The sequence below is a fragment of the Pristiophorus japonicus genome, chromosome 12 (genome assembly GCF_044704955.1).
Source record: "Pristiophorus japonicus isolate sPriJap1 chromosome 12, sPriJap1.hap1, whole genome shotgun sequence".
Lineage (NCBI taxonomy): Eukaryota > Metazoa > Chordata > Chondrichthyes > Pristiophoridae > Pristiophorus > Pristiophorus japonicus.
This window is the reverse complement of record NC_091988.1, coordinates 171,831,137-171,852,671: the sequence shown is the minus strand read 5'-3', so window position 1 is coordinate 171,852,671 and position 21,535 is coordinate 171,831,137. Positions and strand designations below refer to the sequence as shown.

Here is a 21,535-nt window from a genome sequence, read left to right as displayed (position 1 = left end):
ATATTATTCAAAAGAAGTCACAAATCCTGAAATTAAAGAGTGATAAATTAGTGTAAGAATTTTGGCATGTTTGAAATTGCTCTTCCCACTATTTTAGTGGAGACATTAATGCATTTATTTTAGACAAGTTAACACCTCTAATAAATCAGCAGAGATAGCAATTTCGGATGGACAACTAGTAAACCAGGTTTAATTTCAGTGCCAGAGAGTATTTAGTGTCAATTTTGTTTGGCGGATTGCTATCTTGTTCAATGAAAATTGTCACTAAAGGAGCGAGCAGAGAGCTTGGGAGAAATGTCTTCATGCAGTGGATTGTTGGAGCATGGAGAGCTTTACCAGGGGGACTGGATGAGGCAGAAACCTGGTGCATGCAATGGCCCCCAGCTGTCCTGACATGTTAGCTACCAGTTATTTAGAATTGTTTGTTAGCTTTAAGACTATTTTACTGTTTAGCCAGCACTAAAACACTATGTCGCTAACCACTAAAAAAAACACTAACCAGTAAATGAAATACTTAAAACTAAATTAACACTAACCACCAAATACTTATCCTAAATATTTACCCTAAATACTTATCTGTAATTCCTTGGGCTCCACCCTCTGCACTGGTTCTGATGTCACCACTGTGTATGAATGTTGCATAGGCCATCTTGATCACTGAATAGTAATATCTTAACATTGTCATACAGGCCCATATTTTCATTATTTTTTTATGGAAGATTTTAATTTTACATTTCAGATAGGAAAATTATTCCAAAATAAGACTGGTTACAGCAATAAGTATACACAGAAAAGGAAGTGCCCGCACATAGTTTTGTGAAGTTGATGATTTCATGTGAAAAAAATAATGATGGAGGAATAAATCTGAGCATATTCATGCATCATTTCACCTAGTATGCCGCAATAGGATGGGAGGCTGTTGTACCACACACAGGAAGTCATCGATTTAGAAGGGCTGGTATAAAATGATATCTGTGCAGCATTTGCTGTAGCAGAAAAATAGATAATCCTGCAAACATCCTTCCAATTATTCTCCCAAATTAACATGCATGCCAATACAAAGCTTAGAAAAGTTGATGAACAGAAGGCAAGGCACTAATGCCCACTTTATCAAGATTGACACGAGGCAGAGGCATATAAGTGAACATGTTATCAAGTTCTACAGAGTTGCAGGATTTCCCAAGGTTCTTGATGAATTTGACTGCACACATGTGGCCATACATTTAGGATTGGTTCATCCACGGCCAGGATTGAAGTCTGGATCCCCAAAGATTTGAGCATAATTTTTTTTTAATTGGCTCCCTTCTGGGGCCGGCAAGGGAAGGACCAGTACTTCTGCTTTTCGGCCCAGCACTCCTCTCCCGGCCCTTCCGGCCCCATGCCAATGGTGAGCACCCCAAATGCACCCCTACAGGTGAGGGTACTCGCAATTGGCATGGCACTTAAGGGAGCTCCCCTTGACTCTGTGAACTAAGTGGCCAAGATATGGGGAAGGTGAATCTCAGCACTTATGCCAAGATGTGCCTCCCTGTAGATTTTTGGGTTGCCATGAATTATTATACAAAATAAAGGCTTGAGTTACAAGGGAAGAGATGTTTTAATTATTTTAGGATTGACATATATTGGCCCTAAATAAAAACTTAGAAACAGCGCCCCCCGCCACCCCTTACCAGTCCTTCCTCTTAGGCCTGCAGGTTACACTATAGAAGTCTACGGATAGTTAGCAGACTAAAAGTGTTATTTTTCCAGGGCTCGAACTTTTACATGTAACGAATGCCACCAGGGGGCCTCGTGGTTATGTTAAAAAAAACATACCGTCTTATTCTTCTTAAAACATTTTTGTAAAGATAATCAGAGTAGAATCTCAGAAACGCAGTGAAATTTAATTTAAATATCTTCAAGTCTGGAGAAGCAATGCAGCAAAAGTGTTCAATTTTCAGGTCGTATAGCCGAGCAAAAGAACTTTGCGTTTAAATGCATTTACCCTCCCCGGCTGGGGTTGCTATGGTAACCATTGTCATCAAGAATAATAGGAAATTATCCAGAACACTGGAACTTTGTAAACCATTCATTTACATATTTCGAGGGTTTTAAAGAGATGTAAAAGAAAATCTTTTCGAATCTGGAGCAGGAAGGCAATGATGGTGAAAAATCTGTATTTGTCCACAGAACTTTGGCAAATGTTACTTTGAAGTAACCCGCTACTTTAGGTTGCACTTACTAATTGCACCATTTTCCCATTCCTACAAATGGAATTCTGAAAGGATTTAGGCAAAATCCTGTCCTGCATAAACGATCAAGGCAAAGCTCTCCAGCATAATGCATTGGATAAGGAATTAGGTCAAACACATGAAATTTCTTGACAAGTTTATCTGAATACAAATGGGAAGCCCCTGGAAATGACAGTGAGAATTTTATTCCCATTTCCCTTGACATTTAGATTTGGTGGATCCAATTTAACCGCTAGCAGAATACTTATAGGGCTGTTTCGAGATTAATGACGGAGTTGTGGGGGGGGGGGGGGGGGGGGAACTGTCTCAAAAATAATTTTTTTAAAAATTGGCTAACGTGAGTTTGGAAGAAATTTAATGGTTTGGGAAAAATCAACACGTACTGGGTGTTAAAAAAAACCCTTTTAAGCTATCGATAGCAACGGGGATTCCTGGCTGCAGGCGATCTCCTCCTTTCAAAATGGGTTGTTGTTTTTAAGTGTACAACATCCGTCCGTTAGTGACCCTCCCTCCCTCTCTCTCTCTCCCTCCCTCTCTCCCTGTCAGCCCGGCACATTCACTGAACTGAACTTTCTGCCAGGCGGCCAGAAGCTCTCCCTGCACTGTGATCACCATCTCACACACCCTCCTAGCAGAGAAAGCACCTTACAATCCCGCACTGAAAAGCTGCTCGCCTTGCACTTAACTCCCAATTTTCGTTATGGTGCTGGACGAGCCTCGCTGACTGCTTCGCTTATCATCAAGAAAAAGAGATTTTATTCGTTGTCTCGTTGCCTCCCCCAAATCTCCCATTATTTGAGGATGGGCTGTTGTACCGGGCGCTGTACTCTAATCTTCCTGTGTATCCTTCAGCTGGTGAGTGTAAAATCATTTGAAATATATTTGTCTGAATGTGGGGCATTGTGTCCCTGAGGAGATTTGTTAGTCGGTGGACTGTTTAATATTTCTTCTGGTTATTTATCAGGAACTTTGGGACAATCGATTGTAGGGTCAGTGCACCTAATTAATTTTCTTTTAGAAACATGATAAAACTGCCGTAACTCATGATAGCGTGCAAAAGCTGGATAGCAAACAACTATACGTCCATTCATCCTCCCAGAAAGTGTGAATATCAGTGGGAAGCATTGTGTTTTCAAAGCCTTTTCAATATTTAGATCTCTCTGTCTCTCTCTTTATATATAGTGCAGTAGTCTGAGTAACCATTGAAGCAACGGGTTATTGTGCTACAGTAATTTGTGATTTGTGTTGTCTTGTGTCTGTCCTGGGTTCGTCCCGAAGAATTCCTTTCACTGTTGGCGGTATAGCCGAGCTCCTGCTGGTGTTAGTCTCTTTTGTTCCAGCAAAAAGGGTGACGCAAGGATCCTTTTCAGCGAGAAAACCCGTTGGCAGGGCGACATCCGACTTGTTTTTACTACAGTTTGGTATTTCAGATTTGTGCATTTTCCCCCAATTCACATGACAGCGAGTTCTGCGCATGTTACTTTCAAGGCGAAACCTTTAGTGCAGATTATGGCGAGAGATCCTTTCTTCTTCGCGTCAAAAAGATGCACTTGTCATTTAGGGTAGCGTGGGATAACTTGCATTCGCTCCAAGTTATAACACGAATTCAGAATTAGAACGCATAGTTTAATCCCTGTCGCAAGGGAAGCAGGAAACCCGGAAAAGTTCAGTCTTGTATTTTGCCTCCTCCAGCCACCCAAGAAGCACTTCAGCTTTGGCGGTGTATTGACGTTTATTGCAAACTGTTGTCCCTGCACAGTGCAAATTGAAGGTTCCTTCCCCCCATCGCATTTCAACAATCTACTTGGGCATTTCAGGTCAATTTCATCAATTCAAAACTAGCCAGTAATTTGAGGTGAACACTGATCACGAGGAAGTAATGACAGAAATCTCAGAAGAATCAAAAGTAAATACACTCGGATTTAGTTACAGTAAGCTCAGGAGCAGAATGTTGTACTCTGAAAATTGTACTCTTTTCCAACTGATGCTGTTCAGTGTTGATGATGGTCCAGAGATAGTCATGGAAATCATAGGAGTATATCTCAATAAGAGACTTAATTGGAGTCATTTTTTCTTGTCTACTTAATAGCTTACATTTACTCATAATTCTGCACTGAATTTGCAATCCCACTTGGAGAGGTCATATAGATGGTTATTGCAGAACATGGAAATGTCCCACTAATGCATTGTGATATAGTTGAAGGTTGGGGTTAAGGTTATTATTTGGGTGGTCCAGAGGGAGCTTTACACCTGGTGATGCTGTACATGACCTGGAACTGTTTGAACCCACCGCTAGTTTCAAAAAGTAGAAATTATTTTGGATCCCAGCAGTGACGTCTCTCACCTTTGTGAGCACTAAGAAACATTTTTTGTTGAATCACAGCAAACTAGATTAAAAAAGATACCTTTATTCAACAACTCGCTTTTGTCTTTGGAAAAATCCAAATACATTAGATGTGTAGCACTGAGAAATGAATGGAGGCAAAAACTGCGCATCAGTCAGGACTTTAAATATCAGACATCTGGGGGATACATATTTTAATAACAGTATCCGCATTTGAAGGGCATTCAGCAACTCATGAATGTATTCTGCAGGTCATCCTCACATATTGAATAATGCTTTATTCAGAGTTGAAATGAGAATCATTTTATTCTTAGTAGAAATGTATGGTATACATACTTATTTATAGTCTATAACTGTAAATAAATATTTAGCTGTTCACATTGTGAAGTACATCATTTTACTAGGTACTGTTATAATTACTTAGGGCACTCCGACACTTACTTTGTGTAAAGCATCCACTCTTCAGAGGGCTTTGGCTGCCACAATAGAATAAAAATTGGAAAGCATATCCCCAAAACATTTTGCCCTGAAATTAGCATAGACCCGCATGAACATTTAATGTGTTTACAATTCTTATGACAAAATGAAGTGTTATTGTTTAAGATTTAGCACTCTATTTGTTTCTTTAATTTTAGCATGGTACATAAGGGGTTAAAAGCTAGTTTCACTCAAAGAAAAACACATCCTTATTTTTGATAGAAATGTTACAGATTTTAATAAATTTGTTCAGACATTGTCACAACTGCTATGCTAAACTAATATTTTTACACAACATTTGTTTCCTTTTCTTGCCACCATAGAAACTGTCTGGCCCATCAGTCATCAAAGACTTCCAACAGACTCCACATTTTGAACTAATGAGGCTAAGAAATACTTTCCACTAAATGATCAGGACCAAATTTAAATAACTGGCTGTCAAATTCAAAAAAGATGTCAATAAAACACATATTTAAACAAATCCCTCAAGACGATTGTAGTTAAATTGAATGGCTTGACCCTCACTTAATAGGAAACATATATGTTGATCCTACTTACTTGAGGAGATATTATTTACAGTGAGGATTAAACTTAACTAAGCTGTATCATTCCTACTGCTCAGCTGTTCCTTTGATGTTTAATAAACTTTTTTGGTAGTTGAAGCCTAACTCTAGTATAGTGTTTTTCTGAAGTCAAAAAAGATCACATATAATCATAGAATCTTACAGCACAGAAGGAAGCCATTCCGCCCATTCTGACTGTGACGACTCCCCCACTCTTTCCTTATAGCCCTGCAATTTTTTCCTTTTCAAGTATATATCCAATTCCCTTTTGAAAGTTACTATTGATTCTGCTTTCACCACCCTTTCAGGCAGTGCATGTCAGATCATAACAACTTGCTGTACAAAAAAAAAGTCTCCTAATCTCCCCCTGTTTTTTTGCCAATTATCTTAAATCTGTGTCCTCTGATTACTGGCCCACCCACCAGTAGAAACAGTTTCTCATTATTTTATCAAAACCCCTCATAATTTTGAACACCTCTATTAAATCTCCCCTAACCTCTCTGCTCTAAGGAGAACAAGCCCAGCATCTTTAGTCTCTCGACGTGACTGAAGACCCTCATTCCTGGTATCACATGAGGGCATGTGATGAAACCAATAAGTGGAAATAAATTGAAGAGTGTTCTCTGCTTGTTCTCTGGATGTGGTACTAATTTACAGAGATATCTGGGCAAGCAGAAACACTCTTTGAGACATAGGGAGCAAAGGTTCCCCCCCCCCCAAAAAAAAAATACCCCAAATTGAACATTCTGATCTCCATTATTCGAGAACTTGTGAATCTTATAAGATTTTTTGAAAAGGTCATTGTCAGAGAGTTCTGGGAACTGGCAGTCTGCTCTCATCATTAGTGATGTGATGCATAACATGGGGATGCTGAGAAGAGAGGAAGGGGGAAAAGTGGAAAGAAAAAGTGGACAAAAAAAAATCCACCTTTTAATTCATTGGTTCATAATTACCATACTGGATATATTGTTGTCCATTTACGTATTGTGGGTTTAAATTGCTCTTTTAATGAAGAATATCATTTTTCCCTCATTCTTAATGACCTGCTAATAAAATTGCATGATCAGAAATTGCAGGTTGAATTTGAACTATCAAGCCGATTATGGTGGAGCCTACTACCCAGGGCCTTACGCGGGTGTCCCAACCTAGCCTGAGGGCTGGGCCTCATTAACAAACAGGCACAGCTGGTCAGGGCGTGGAGCCCACTGGCTCCAAGTAGGCACAATATTGGGTGCCGCAGAGACCAACCAGATCAGGAAAGAGGTAGATTGGAGTGGGGGGAGGGGGTTTGGGATTGCAGTGATGGCGGGGGGGGGTGGAGTGGGTGACATTGTTGTGGGAACCTGGGCTGACAGCAGTCCACTTTATTCTTGTGGAACCTGGAGAAGCACTCCTGTTGTACCGTTCCTCCCCCCCACCCCACCAACGGACGCTCTGCTCAGTAAGCTGTTAAAATAGCATATGCTGGTATATGGGAAGCAAAGCAGAAAGTGTGCAACATGATTTTAAATCCGTTACCGCCTGATTTCTACCAGGGGGTGGGGTGGGAGTTAAAATTGGCTGTTATATTTTGCAAAACTGTTTGTTACTGCATTTCATTATCAGTCTATTAATTACAGAGAATAAAATAGACTTTCTTCTGTATGCCAATTAAAAAGAAAGTCCTCACTGACCGGTTGCACACTTTTGGAACCATCTACAGTTAATAAACGTTTGATTGCCGTCTTCGGAATTAAGTAGTCTGGCATTGACAGATGTGCAACCAGATATAAATAATCAGGGGAACATACGGAGCATCGCTGGGATTTGGAGTGGGAAGGAAAGGGGAACATATGCTATGCCAAAATAATTTTGGGTGACACATCCCATATGGTTGTGCCCATGACCAAAGAGAGTTCTTTGATATAATTTGAAAGTTGATTTATCTCCAGTGTGCAGTTTGTGGTTCACACAAATCCATTTGAAGTGGCTGTGAAGCTCATTGATAAAAGTGACAAAAGTATATCAGTGTGTACTGCAAGATAGTGTGATGTGGCACAGTGAATGTGTGTGTCAGTAAACATTGCCATCAAAATCCTACCACCTATCATACAGGCACAGTTAAATCTCACTAATAAATCAAACAGCATAAATTATGACTGTTGATGAAATAAAGATACAATGCTTCTAGAAATATGTCACTATATGCTGCATGTTCATATACACTGAAGACTTGTACTGACAAATATTTTCCATGTATATTGTACTTGTGTTAAGATTTTACTAATCATAAATTATGATCTGTTTAAAAAGCCTAAACGTTATTAGGATTATGACACTTTCGGAATAAGATCTTGATTGTTATGGGTTGAAATCATGTGGGTTATGATTAAACAGCTTACTGTGTATTCTGTTGTGACTCCACTGAGGACAGACCAATAATGATTCCTTTCTCTCAGTGGTGCAATATATAAGTGCAGGCTGTAGCTTTATACTAATTAAACAGAACAATGGGTGCATTTGTTTCAGCAACACCACTGAATAAACACCAGTGCACATCCTGTGAATGATTCCTGTAACTGTCAGAGCAATGCTTTCACAATGCTCTTATTTGCACAATATAGGAAAATCAATTTGAAGAAACAAAGAAAGATCTTGCATTCATACTGCACCTTTCATGACCTCAGGATGTCCCAAAGCACTTGGAAGCCAATGAAGTACTTTTAGATGTGTAGTCACTGATGTAATTTAGTGTATACATATCCACTTAGCTTATACTTGATACAGCTCTAATGAAGGGGGAGGCACATACATTGGTAGTGTTTCAGCATTAACTTCCTTCCTTCACTTTAAATGCACCATTGAGGTGAAACTTTTCAAGAAATGCTATAAACATGTTGGTTGCTTTTTCACTATTTTGTTCAGGTAATAAAATCAACTTGATCTGAGATTAGATTGTTCAAATTGCTCCAGAACTAGCTGCACCTTTAGCCAAGCTGTTCCAGTATGCTAACGGGAATGGTAACATAGTGGTTATGTTACTGGACAAGTAACCCAGTGGCCTGGACTAAGAATTCCACCATGGCAGCTGTGGAATTTAAATTCAGTTAATTAAATGCATCTGGAATAAAAAGCTAGTATGAGTAATGGTGACCATTAAACCATCGGATTGTTGTAAAATCACATCTGGTTCACAAATGTCCTTTTGGGAAGGAAATCTGCCGTCCTTACCTGGTCTGGCCTACATGTGACTCCAGACCTACAGCAATGTGGTTGACTCTTAACTGCCTTCTGAAATGGCCTAGTAAGCCACTCAGTTGTAACAAACCGTTACAAGAAACAATAATAAGAATTTAACCAGACGGACCACCCAGCATTGACCTCAGACACTGCAGTGGCACACCCAGCTGTTAACCCTGAAAAGTCCCCCTTATTATCATCTGGAGACTTGAGCCAAAATTGAGAGAGCTGTCCCACAGACTACTCAAGCAACAACAACGTTAATTTATATAGCGCCTTTAATATAGTAAAACGTCCCAAGGCACTTCACAGGAGTATTATAAAACAAAAGTTTGACACCAAGCCACATAAGAAGAAATTACGGCAGATGACCATAAGCTTGGTCAAAGAGGTAGGTTTTAAGGAGCATCTTAAAGGAGGAAAGTGAGGTAGAGAGGTGGAGAGGTTTAGGGAGGGAGTTCTAGCACGTGAGTGCAAAAGACAAGGCTGAAACGTTTGCAATTATCTTCAGCCAAAAGTACCGAGTGGATGATCCATATCGGCCTCTTCCTGAGATCCGCAACATCAGAGAAGCCAGTTTTCAGCTAATTTGATTCACTCCATGTGCTATTAAGAAACGGCTGAATGCAATGGATGCAACAAAGGCTATGAGCCCCGACAATATCCTGGTTGTCGTGCTCCAGAACTAGTCACGCCGCGAGCCAAGATGTTTCAGTACAGCTACAACACTAGCATATACCCGACAATGTGGAAAACTGCCCAGGTATGTCCAGTCCACAAAAGCAGGCTAAATCCAATTCAGCCAATTACCGCCCCATCAGTCTATTCTCAGTCATCAGCAAAGTGATGGAAGATGCAATCAAGCGGCATTTGCTTTAAAGATGGAGAGGAGGCAGAAGCTAAACCCGGAGCCCAGGAGGGGGCCCAGGCTGCTGAGCTCAGCGCTGCGTCGGCCGAGGATCCCCCGCCACCCCCCAAGCCGGCCAAGGATGTGCTGGGGCCCTCCGAGCAGGCCAAGCAAAGTTTCTGGTCCAGTATCTGAAGGACGCGCTCACCTTCGTAGTGAGGGAGCCATCGAGACAGTCGGCAAGTTCCTCACCTCCAAAAACTCCTCCGGTAAGTTTACCGCAATACCGCGGGTCAGAGGTCAGGGGTCAGGGGTCCGGATCTGTGTTGTTCTTTGGCAGTCCCCTGGAGTCGAGGATGACTTGCTTCCACACTGATACCAGTACAGCAAGTAATCAGGAAGGCCAATGGAATCTTGGCCTTTATTGCAAGGGGGATAGAGTATAAAAGCAGGGAAGTACTGCTACAACTGTACAGGGTATTGGTGAGGCCATACCTGGAGTACTGCGTACAGTTTTGGTCTCCTTATTTAAGGAAGGTTATACTTGCATTGGAGGCTGATCAGAGAAGGTTCACTAGATTGATTCCTGAGATGAAGGGGTTGTCTTATGAGGAAAGGTTGAACAGGTTGGGCCTGTACACATTGGGCCAGTAAACATATAAGATAATGAGGAGGCTTGACAGGGTAGCTGCATAGAGAATGTTACCTCTCATGGGGGAGTCTACAACTAAAGGGCAGAGTTTCAGAATAAGGGGTCGCACATTTAAAACTGAGATGAGGAGGAATTTTTTGTCTCAGAGGGTTGTAAATCTGTGGAATTTTCTGGGTCATTGAATATATTTAAGACGGAGATAGATTTTTGAGCGATAAGGGATTAAAGGGTTATGGGGAGCGGGCAGGGAAGTGGAGCTGAGTCCATGATCAGATCAGCCATGATCTTATTGAATGACGGAGCAGGCTCAAGGGGCCAGGTGGCTGACTCCTGTTCCTATTTCTTATGATGGGGGATCTAGGCTAGGTCACAGGTGGGGCAGATGGTGGTTGGAGGGATGGGTGGGTGTGGTGCTTGGCTTGTTGTATGCTCCTTCTGCTGTTTGCGCTTGACTTCCGTGTGCTCCCGGCGAAGAGACTCGAAGTGTTCGGCGTCTTCTCGGATGCTTTGCCTCCACTTTGAGCCGTCTTGTGTCAGGGATTCCCAAGAGTCAGTGGGGACTTTTTCCAAGGAGGCTTTGAGGGTGTCCTTGAAGCGTTTTCTCTGCCCTCCTGGAGCTCGGGAGTAGCATGCTTGTTTCGGGGGGTCTAGTATCGGATATGCGGACAATGTGGCCTGTCCATCGGAGCTGATTGAGCGTGGTCAGTACTTTGATGGGCTGCCCTGACCTGTGTCAGAACCCACCACAGGTTGGAGCTATAAATAGAGCTGGAGCGCCGGGCCCTGGAACATGGTGGGTGAAGGTGCGGCAAATGAGGGTACGGGGCCCAGAAGAGCTGAGGGCCCAGGGGCAGCACAGGCCTGCCCACACTGCGATGTGTATGCGCACTAGGTCCGTGCAGCAGAGCAGGTCTTCAGTCGTCCTGGATCAACCCTTGCCACTGGATAAAGGCCTAGCTCTGTTGAGCCTGTGTGGTGGCTGGTGTGCAAAAAATCCATGCACAGGCAGCTTCCACCCCCTCAACTGGAGTTCAGGACTGGAATATCGGATCCTTCATTGAAACATCTGTGAACTCTTGTGGAAGCAAGTCATCCTCGTTTGAGGGACCGCCTATGATGATGACTCACCAATAACCTGCTCACCGAAGCTCAGTTTGGGTTCCGCCAGGACCACTCGGCTCCAGACCTCATTACAGCCTTGGTTCAAACATGGACAAAAGAGCTGAATTCCAGAGGTGTGGTGAGAGTGACTGCCCTTGACATCAAGGCAGTATTTGAACGAGTGTGGCATCAAGGAGCCCTAGTAAGATTGAAGTCAATGGGAATCAGGGGAAACACTCTCCACTGGCCGGAGTCATATCTATCAAAAAGGAATATGGTTCTGGTTGTTGGAGGCCAATCATCTCAGCCCCAGGACATCGCTGCAGGAGTTCCTCAGGGCAGTGTCCTAGGCCCAACTATCTTCGGCTGCTTCATCAATGACCTTTTCTCCATTATAAGGTCAGAAGTGGGGATGTTTGCTGATGATTGCACAGTGTTCTGTTCCATTCGCAACTCCTCAGCTAATAAAGCAATCTATGCCTGCATGGAACAAGACTTGGAAATGGGCTGATCAGTGGCAATTAACATTCGCGCCACACAAGTGGCAGGCAATGACCATCTTCAATGAGAGAGTCTAACCACCTCCCCATGACATTCAACAGCATTACCATTGTCAAATCCCCAGAAACTTAACTGGACCAACCACATAAATATTGTGGCTACAAGAACAGGGGAGAGGCTGGGTATTCTGTGACAAGTGACTCACCTCCTGACTCTCTAAAGCCTTTCCACAACCTACATGGCTGTTCAGAAAAGGTTCACTAGGTTGATTCCTGAGATGAGGGGGTTGACTTATGAAGATAGGTTGAGTAGGTTGGGCCTATACACATTGGAGTTCAGAAGATTGAGAGATGATCTTAAGGGGGCTCGACAAAGTGGATGCAGAGAGGATAGTTCCACTCATAGAGGAAACTAAAACTAGGGAACATAGTCATAGAATAACGGGTCACCCATTTAAAACTGAGATGAGGAGAAATTTCTTCTCTCAGAGGGTTGTAAATCTATGGAATTCTCTGCCCCAAAGAGCTGTGGAGGCTGGGTCATTGAATATATTTAAGATGGAGATAGACAGATTTTTGAACAATAAGGGAGTAAAGGGTTATGGGGAGTGGGCAGGGAAGTGGAGCTGAGACCATGATCAGATCAGCCATGATCTTATTGAATGGCAGTGCAGGCTCGAGGGGCCAAATGGCCTACTCCTGCTCCTATTTCTTATGTTCTTATGTTCTTAAGTCAGGAGTGTGATGGAATACTCTCCACCTGCCTGGATGAGTGCAGCTCCAACATTCAAGAAGGTCGACATCATCCAGGACAAAGCAGTTCACTTGATTGGCACCCCAAGGACCAGCTTAAAGATCCACTCCTGCCACCACCGACACAATGTGGCTGGATTGCAAGATGCACTGCAGCAACTCGCCAAGGTTACTTCGACAGCACCTCCCAAACCCGTGACCTCTACCGCCTAGAAGGACAAGGGCAGCAGGCGCAGGGGAACACCATGACCTCCGAGTTATGCTCCAAGTTACACACCATCCTGACTTGGAAATATATCGCTGTTCCATCGTCGTCGCTGGGTCAAAATCTTGGAATTCTCTGCCTAACTGTGGGAATAACTTCACCACACAGACTGCAGCAGTTCAAGAAGGAAGTTCACCACTACCATCTCCAGGGCATTTAGGGATGGGCAAAAATGCTGGCTTTGCCAGCGACTCCCACATCCCATGAATGAATACATTCTTTCTGATATATAACTAAATAGTATCAATATGTTTTCTCACCTCCAGCTATTTCAAGTCTGCTTGATAAACTCCAGAGGTGTGACTCCCTGCAGAACTGCTAAAAGCAAACAAGTAACCAGTAGTGTACAATTTCTTGTTGTTGAGGGGTGTGATGTCTCCTGCTTAATATTACTGAGGGCTGAATCTATGGTGCATCCATTCAATCTTTATGAACTAAGAATGACAAGACCAGACTGATTATAACACTTGATGGTGGCAGTTAATGGGCAGCATAAGAACATAAGAAATAGGATCAGGAGTAGGCCATAGCACCCCTCGAGCCTCATCATTCAATAAGATCATGACTGATCTACCTCACCTCAATTTTCCCGCCTTATCACTGTATCCAGTCATGGGTTGGCCACCTATTATACACTCCGCTCAATTTTCCTTTCTCTTGACTTTAACGGAAAGGTAAATTGGGTAGGGTGTGTAACGGGCAGCCCATCTACTACCACTCACTTTCCACCACCAACGGAGGTTAATATCAGCTCTATGAATTTTTTTTATTTTATTGGGCAAATAGAATTATGAAAATAACACTGTATCCCTTTTTAGAAAATGATGGGGATGATTATTACCCTGTCTACCCGGCAGAAACGGGGCAGGCAGGCAGTTCAAATCAACCGGTGGATTCACCACCGGTATTCCGCTCTCTTCCCGCAGTCTTCGATTTTAACCTGTTCTGAGCAGACAGGAAGGACACCCACCAGAAACCAATGGGATCCTTTTCTAAATGTGCAGATTGGGGCCCAAGCGCTATTTTAACTGAGGGCTTGGGTGAGGAAGTGGTTGAGGCTTTACCTCCAGGTCAGCCTAGCAAAATGAGGAGCCAGGGCCAAAAGGGCCCAAAGTATTTTATTTTTTTTTACCTGTGGGGTCATCAGGAACAGGCCTCTTGCCACCCGACATTGATTTCCAGCCCACCAGCCAGCTGCTGCTTCCCGCCGGGTAATGAGCAGGGGTATGAAGATAAGATTTGGGAGTTAAAATCTTCCGGGTTCCACGCTACCAAGGTCAGGACGATTTATCGCCCGTCGAGGTCACAACGATTTGTCACCTGTCGAGGTCACGACAATTTATCGCCCATCGAGGTCAGGATGATTTGAGGCCTGCCTCAGCACCCGCCTACTAAATTTCCATCCCACCCCCGCCATCCCCTGAGTTAAAACTGAGGCTTAATACTTGCAAGGAATTATTTTGTATGGTAAAACTTTTTTATATCACCTTAAACCCAAAGTGCTTCACAGAGGTCGAAAATTGGACACCAAGCAGTCAATGAAAGAATGATTAGGAGAGTTGACCAAAGGCGTGATCAGAGGTAGGCTTTAAAGATGCTTTACAAGGAGGCGAAAGTAGTAGCAAGTTGGAGCGATTTTCGGACAACGTTCCAGATTATAGGGCCAACGCGGCTGAAGGCTCTGGGACTGGAGGTGGGTCGGATATTAAGGAGGCCAGAGTCAGCAGATTGGAGGATACAAGCACGGTATCTAGGCCTGGAGGAGGTTACAAAGGTAACGTGCGGCGTGTGGATGAAGGTAAGGATTTTGAATTTGATGCATTGGGGGTTGGGCAGATAATGAAGGTTGGCAACGACAGGGTTATAGGACAGTAGGATTTACTGTATGACAGGATGCAATAGTAACATGTGAATACTTGATGGATTTCTATGCAATTCCTTTGCCTTCTATGAGCATGTCAAGCATTCAAATGCTATTATTACACAGCGCAAATTTTAGCCCTTTGTTTTATTGAGTCAATTTCCGCTAGTTTTTGAGCACGCTTGTTTGAGCCGTGAATGCTAATGACATCATCAAGGGTATTCAATTATTGAGACTGACTGGGAATCTGAATTAAGATTTGCACAGATGAGACCTATTTTAAATAAATGGATTAATGCCTCCATTAAAATAGCGGACAGAGGAATGTCATACAAATGTTTTAAGCATTCACTAACACTGCCAATAGTAATTTCTAGCCTGTACAACCATTAACCTAACACTGCATCAATATTAACAGTATGTGGCAATTCAGTTCCTTTACACCTTTTGCCCTGTAACCTTTCTGAACTGCTACTTCTGATGATTTCATCAGTACTGAACCATTAAACAAAAATCAGCCAAACTGGTCACAATAAAACAAAGGGATATTAGTGTTACCCTTTATAAAATGCATAATTGATATAAAATGAGACACACCTTGAGTACTTTAATATTATAATGGTTTCTGGATTCATGTCTTGCACATTATGCTTTGCAAGCATTTAATGACAGGCTAGTGGAGACTGTTCATACTGTCTTTCTCCATATTACATTTCTTTGATGGAAAAAATGTTCATTTTTAATAAGCAAAAAATAAACTGGATCAGAGATAATCCTATTTTTTCCCCCACAGTTACTTTCACCAGCTTATCACAGCATTATTATATTGTACTGTGCGAACTTTTCAGCATTTTTAAATTTGCAAAACAAATGTGAGATTGTAATATTTGTGTAATATTGTCCATCAAAACTAACTGAGGAATTGTTTTGTACCTTGGCTGCTGAACTGAGAAAGAATCAATTCGCAATAAAAAAAAAATGTCCTCGGAATCTTCAAAAAGGGAGTAACCTGGGAAATTACCGTGAATCATTTACGCGGCTCCTCATTCAGCATAATTTTAATTTATGCAGAGATCGTGATTAACAACCAGTTAACGTTGGTCTATTCAGGTTAGCACAGAATGTGACGCGATCGTCTGTGCTCCTTTCAGTACCGATATATAACACAAGAACAGTCTATGAATGAATGTTAATGATAATGTATATTTAAATAAGCAAGGTCAGCTACTCCTGTCAACTGTTCCAACAAACTAAACACAATAGCTTTGAAATTACATAGTGAATATTAATGTATACTCTTAATGAGTTTTAAGACATTTCTTTATCTGCTATTTTAATGGAGTGTTAACCTAGTTTAAAATAAACAAGCTAATTAAACTAGCAAGCAAAGAAATTTGATAAAAACGTGTGAAGCTTTCACTTACACAAAGTAACATCAAAGACAATGAATTATCCTTAGTGCCTATTTAATTGTGCCTTTTATGTTTAAATTGATGTTAGAATTTTGTTAGATAGATTTGGGATGAAACAAGTCTGTAATTGCAACTAAGATTTGTTTGTTCAATGTCAGTGAATTTTGGGAAAACTAATGCATTAATGTATTAAAAGAGGTTTTCCTGCTGACTGAATGGGAGGAAATTCCAGCCATTGAGGTTTTACAACCGGAATAAATGAAAAACTTTTTATAGTTCATTGTATATCTTGGAATGTGCTAGAGAAACATGTCTGAAAGAATAAAACAATGTTGCGACTGTTTGAAAGTGTCTAGTTGGCTTTCATTGTGGAAACTATGGGCTCAATTTTCCCCAATTATCTGCGCTGTTTTTTTGGCATGCACCGTTTTTTTTGGATAAATAAAAATCACCAAGTTTCCCCAGTTTCTGCGACAGCGTAATTCACTTAGGTATGATTTTTTTTAGGCTGTGATTTTTTTTGAGTCATAGGGGACATAACTTGATGTCTGTGCCAGTTTTTGACATTTAAGCAAGTTTGGCAACTTACATTTTTCCTAGAACGGCGTATGTGACCACTCCTAAAAAACCTATTGGGCACTTAACAAAAATCAACGCACATTACAAAATCAGCACAGAAAGATGCCATTGTTTTCAGCCGAAGTTTTGGAGGGAGAGAAGAAGGCAGAGAACATGCATCATAAATGTAAATTTTTTCAAAGTCAAAAGGGAGAAATTGGAAATGTAATGCAATTCTTGAATTTTTGATGTTTTTCAAAGTACCACCCCACCACCGAACGTCTCCTCACCGGGTTTGAGGGTCGGAGTCTCAGCCGCAGAATTGCTCCCTTGCCCGGACACAAGATCTTGGGGCTCAGCTCCAAAAGAAGCCCGGTGGGGTGGAAGCCGAGCCCCGAGCCCCTGTGTCCGGGTGAGGGAGCTATTCTTCCAGCCGACGCTCTGACCCTCGAGCCTGGTGAGGAGACGTTCGGTGGTGGAGTGGTACTTTGAAAAATATCAAAAATTCAAGAATTGCATTACACTTTGTTGCCCCAAATGTCTTCATTGAATGCCTAGCTTCCTGTTGTAAGCAAGCCTATTGCACATGCGCAGACCAGGATGTGGTCCATACCAGGGCATCCACCTTGGAGAGAGAGAGGAAAGAAGAGATGTGAGTGCCTTGTCCTGCTGTTTTGAGCTACAATTTAATTATGGGGGCAATATTGACAATGCTATACCTTGTGCAAGCATTCTGCATGATGGTGCTGCAGAGGAAATAGATTAGACAGCATCACCTTAGGAACCTCAGAGCACGTAGGATGATGGGCAGGAGGCCTTACCCACATCAGGTATATCGAGACAGGCATTCATGCCTGCACCTGAGTGATGCAGACTGTGTAAGAAGGCTGTGTTTCCGCAAAGAAGTTGTCAGCGAGATCTGTGAGTTAATAAAAGCAGACCTGCATCCTAGAAGCGTCAGGAGAACTGCTTTATCAGTTGAAGTAACGTTTACAGCTGCACTTTCATTTTATGCATCTGGTTCATTCCAAGCCACATCTGGAGATGTGTGCACCATTTCTCAACAGGCAACACATATCTACATTTGGCAGATGACTGCTGCACTATATGCCTGGAGGAATGATTACATAAAGTTCCCCATGACCGCCTAGGCAATGCGTGACAGCACTGTGGGATTCTTCAGGATTACTGGCTTCCCAAAGGTACAGGGCTGCATTGATTGTACCCATATCTTTTGGAGGATTCGAGATGTACAGGAACAGAAAAGGCTTCCACTCCATGAACGTGCAGCTCGTCTGTGACGACATGCATCGCATCATGGCAGTTGATGCGAGATACCCTAGGAACATCCATGATGCTTTCATCCTACGCGAGAGTGCTTTATCTGCAATGGTTTAGCAGTAGCCAGAAGGGCAGAGTTGGCAAAGGGTAAGGCCTCGTCACCTGGCTCATGTCGCCCCTATGCGTAACCCAGACAGAAGCTGAGCGGGCATAAAACATGTCGCACATTGCAACGTGCAGCATAATAGAGAGGACCATTGGCATCTTGAAACAGAGTTTCTGATGCCTGGACCATTCTCGAGGCTGCTTGCAATACTCCCCTGAGATTGTCAGTCAATTCACTGTTATCCGCTGCATGCTGCACAACTTAGCCATCATGAGGCTGCAGCAGCTGGTAGTAGAAGACCCACCTGAGATGAGGGTGGCTGATGATGAGGAGGGAAGATGCAGAAATGGGCACTTGGCAAATGCGCACTTGTTGGGGGTATGGGCAGGCGGTAATGTGGAAGACCCGGTTTGGGCCTCTTCAGAGGCTGATCTGGGGCTGGAGTGGGAGGGGCAGTTGATTCTGTCAATGGCCGCGGGGTCTGGGCATATTCCCTTATTTCAACAGTTACCTCCGACATTCCCTCCCTCATGTGCTCCGCCAGCGTCTCAAGTACCCGCGACATTCCCTCCCTAACATGCCTGGACAATGTTCCCATGTCTCACGAGAGTGTCGTTACTTCTCCTGACAGTCCCGATACCTCATCACCCACCCCACCGATGGTGTCCGGGGTGATCGCTTAAGGTCATTGCTCTCCCCACTCATTGCCATCATCTGAACCACATCTGTTACATCCTGCATCTCAGAAGAGCGCTGTCGAGCTCTCCTTCCCCTCTTCACCTTCAGTGTGGCTTGCTGCACCTCACTGGGATCCACAGCCTCAGACAGTGGGGCCCTGGTTGAGGCTCGCTGCACCCCACTGTTATTTATTTCATCCATGTGATCTTTAAATGTTTGTCATTGCCTATCCACCGTCAACCCTTTAAGTATCATTTGCCAGTCTATCTAGCCAATTCACGCCTCATAACATCGAAGTTACCTTTCCTTAAGTTCAGGACCCTAGTCTCTGAATTAACTGTGTCACTCTCCATCTTAATAAAGAATTCTACCATATTATGGTCACTCTTCCCCAAGGGTCCTCGCATAACCAGATTGCTAATTAGTCCTTTCTCATTATACATCACCCAATCTAGGATGGCCAGCCCTCTAGTTGGTTCCTCGACATATTGGTCTAGAAAACCATCCCTAATACACTCCAGGAAATCCTCCTCCACCGTATTGCTACAAGTTTGGTTAGCCCAATCTATATGTAGATTAAAGTCGCCCATGATAACTGCTGTACCTTTATTGCACATGTCCCTAATTTCTTGTTTGATGCTGTCCCCAACCTCACTACTACTGTTTGGTGATCTGTACACAACTCCCACTCACGTTTTCTGCCCTTTGGTATTCCGCAGCTTCACCCATACAGATTCCACATCATCCAGGCTAATGTCCTTCCTTACTGTTGCGTTAATTTCCTCTTTAACCAGCAACGGTACCCCAACCGCTTTTCCTTTCTGTCTATCCTTCCTGAATGTTGAATACCCCTGGATGTTGAGTTCCCAGACTTGGTCACCCTGGAGCCATGTCTCCGCGATGCCAATTATATCATATTCACTAATTGCTGCCTGTGCAGTTAATTCGTCCACCTTATTCCAAATACTCCTCGCATTGAGGCACAGAGCCGTCAGGCTTGTCTTGTTAACACACTTTGCCCTTTTGGAATTTTGCTGTAAAGTGGCCCTTTTTGACTTTTGCCTTGGGTTTCTCTGCCCTCCACTTTTACTTTTCTTCTTTCTATTTTTTGCTTCTGCCCCCATTCTACTTCCCTCTGTCTCCCTGCATAGGTTCCCACTCCCCTGCTATATTAGTTTAACTCCTCTCCAACAGCACTAGCAAACACTCCCCCTAGGATATTGGTTCTGGTCCTCCCCAGGTGCAGACCGTCCAGTTTGTACTGGTCCCACCTCCCCCAGAACCGGTTCCAATATCCCAGGAATTTGAATCCCTCCCTTCTGCACCACTCCTCAAGCCACGTATTCATCTGAGCTATCCTGCGATTTCTACTCTGACTAGCACGTGGCACTGGTAGCAATCCTGAGATTAGTACCTTTTGAGGTTCTACTTTTTAATTTAACTCCTAGCTCCCTAAATTCGTCTTGTAGGACCTGATCCCGTTTTTTACCTATATCGTTGGTACATATATGCACCATGACAACTGGCTGTTCACCCTCCTGCTCCAAAATGGAACTCAGAAGAATGAGAGATGATCTTATCGAAATGTATAAGATTATTAGGGGGCTTGACAAGGTGGGTGAAGAGCAGATGTTTCCACTGGTGGGGGAGACTAGAACTAGAGAACATGATCTTAGAATAAGGGGCCACCCATTTAAAACTGAGATGAGGAAAAATTTCTTCTCTCAGAGGGTTGTGAATCTGTGGAATTTGCTGCCTCAGAGAGCTGTGGAAGCAGAGACATTAAATAAATTTAAGACAGAAATCGACAGTTTCTTAAACGATAAGGGGATAAGCTGTTATGGGGAGCAGGCAGGAAAGTGGAGCTGAGTCCATGATCAGATCAGCCATGATCTTATTGAATGGCGGAGCAGGCTCGAGGGGCCTTATGGCCTACTCCTGCTCCTATTTCTTATGTTCTTACGTTCTTGTATCTCACTGATTCAACAACACAGCATCCCGCTATGTGTCAGGATGATCTGGAATCTTTTTTTTAAAGAAATTAAATGACAGTAAGGGATAATCCGACATGGAAAAGTTGCAATGATCCTCTATTACTTTCATGTTTATCCATCTTTTCCATTCATACACTTGTTTATTTCCACTGTGTTACTTGCTGCTATGTATCTTTCTTCAGCTGGTAGAGCAGGATGTTATGGGAAAGCACAAATGTCTCCATAGTGGGTCATCCAAACTCATTGCTTTCTTACTGTAAGCTACCTTTTTGAAAGCAAGAACTGTAAATGGTTATCTTACACCAAAGAAAGTTTGAAGTCTCCATTTTAGAAAAAGGGTTTCAGAAAATGAGGACCTGGTACTGGGGATGTGCATTTCTAGAAGAGAGAAAGAGAGAGAGAGAGAGAGAGAGAGATGGGAAGGAAGTAGCTGAGTAAATTCAGTTCTGCCTGCTTGAACCCAAACTGCAGCTACTGACCTCAACTTGGCTGGACAGATGCATGAGCAGATCGCTCTCTCACACAATTAGAAAATGAAATGTTTAGAGAGTGTGCCCCCTGCACACTTGGTAAATCTCGGAACATAGGAAGAGGAGTAAGTCATTCATCCCCTCGAGCCTGTACCGCCATTCTAATAGATCATGGTGATCCATATCCTTTGATACCGTTACCTAACAAATCTATTGATCTCCG

The 21,535-nt window shown here is 42.9% G+C and overlaps 1 protein-coding gene across 1 annotated transcript in view; it reads left to right on the top strand.

Annotated features, from left to right (window-relative positions):
- The first annotated feature begins 2,803 nt into the window (after positions 1-2,803).
- LOC139277049 (sodium/potassium-transporting ATPase subunit beta-1-interacting protein 3-like) overlaps positions 2,804-21,535 on the top strand; it is a 209,394-nt gene continuing 190,662 nt past the window's right edge. Inside the window, exon 1 of the mRNA XM_070895061.1 lies at positions 2,804-3,086. Coding sequence (XP_070751162.1) covers positions 3,033-3,086 — 54 coding nt within the window. The 5' untranslated portion in view covers positions 2,804-3,032. The remainder of the gene's footprint in view (positions 3,087-21,535) is intronic.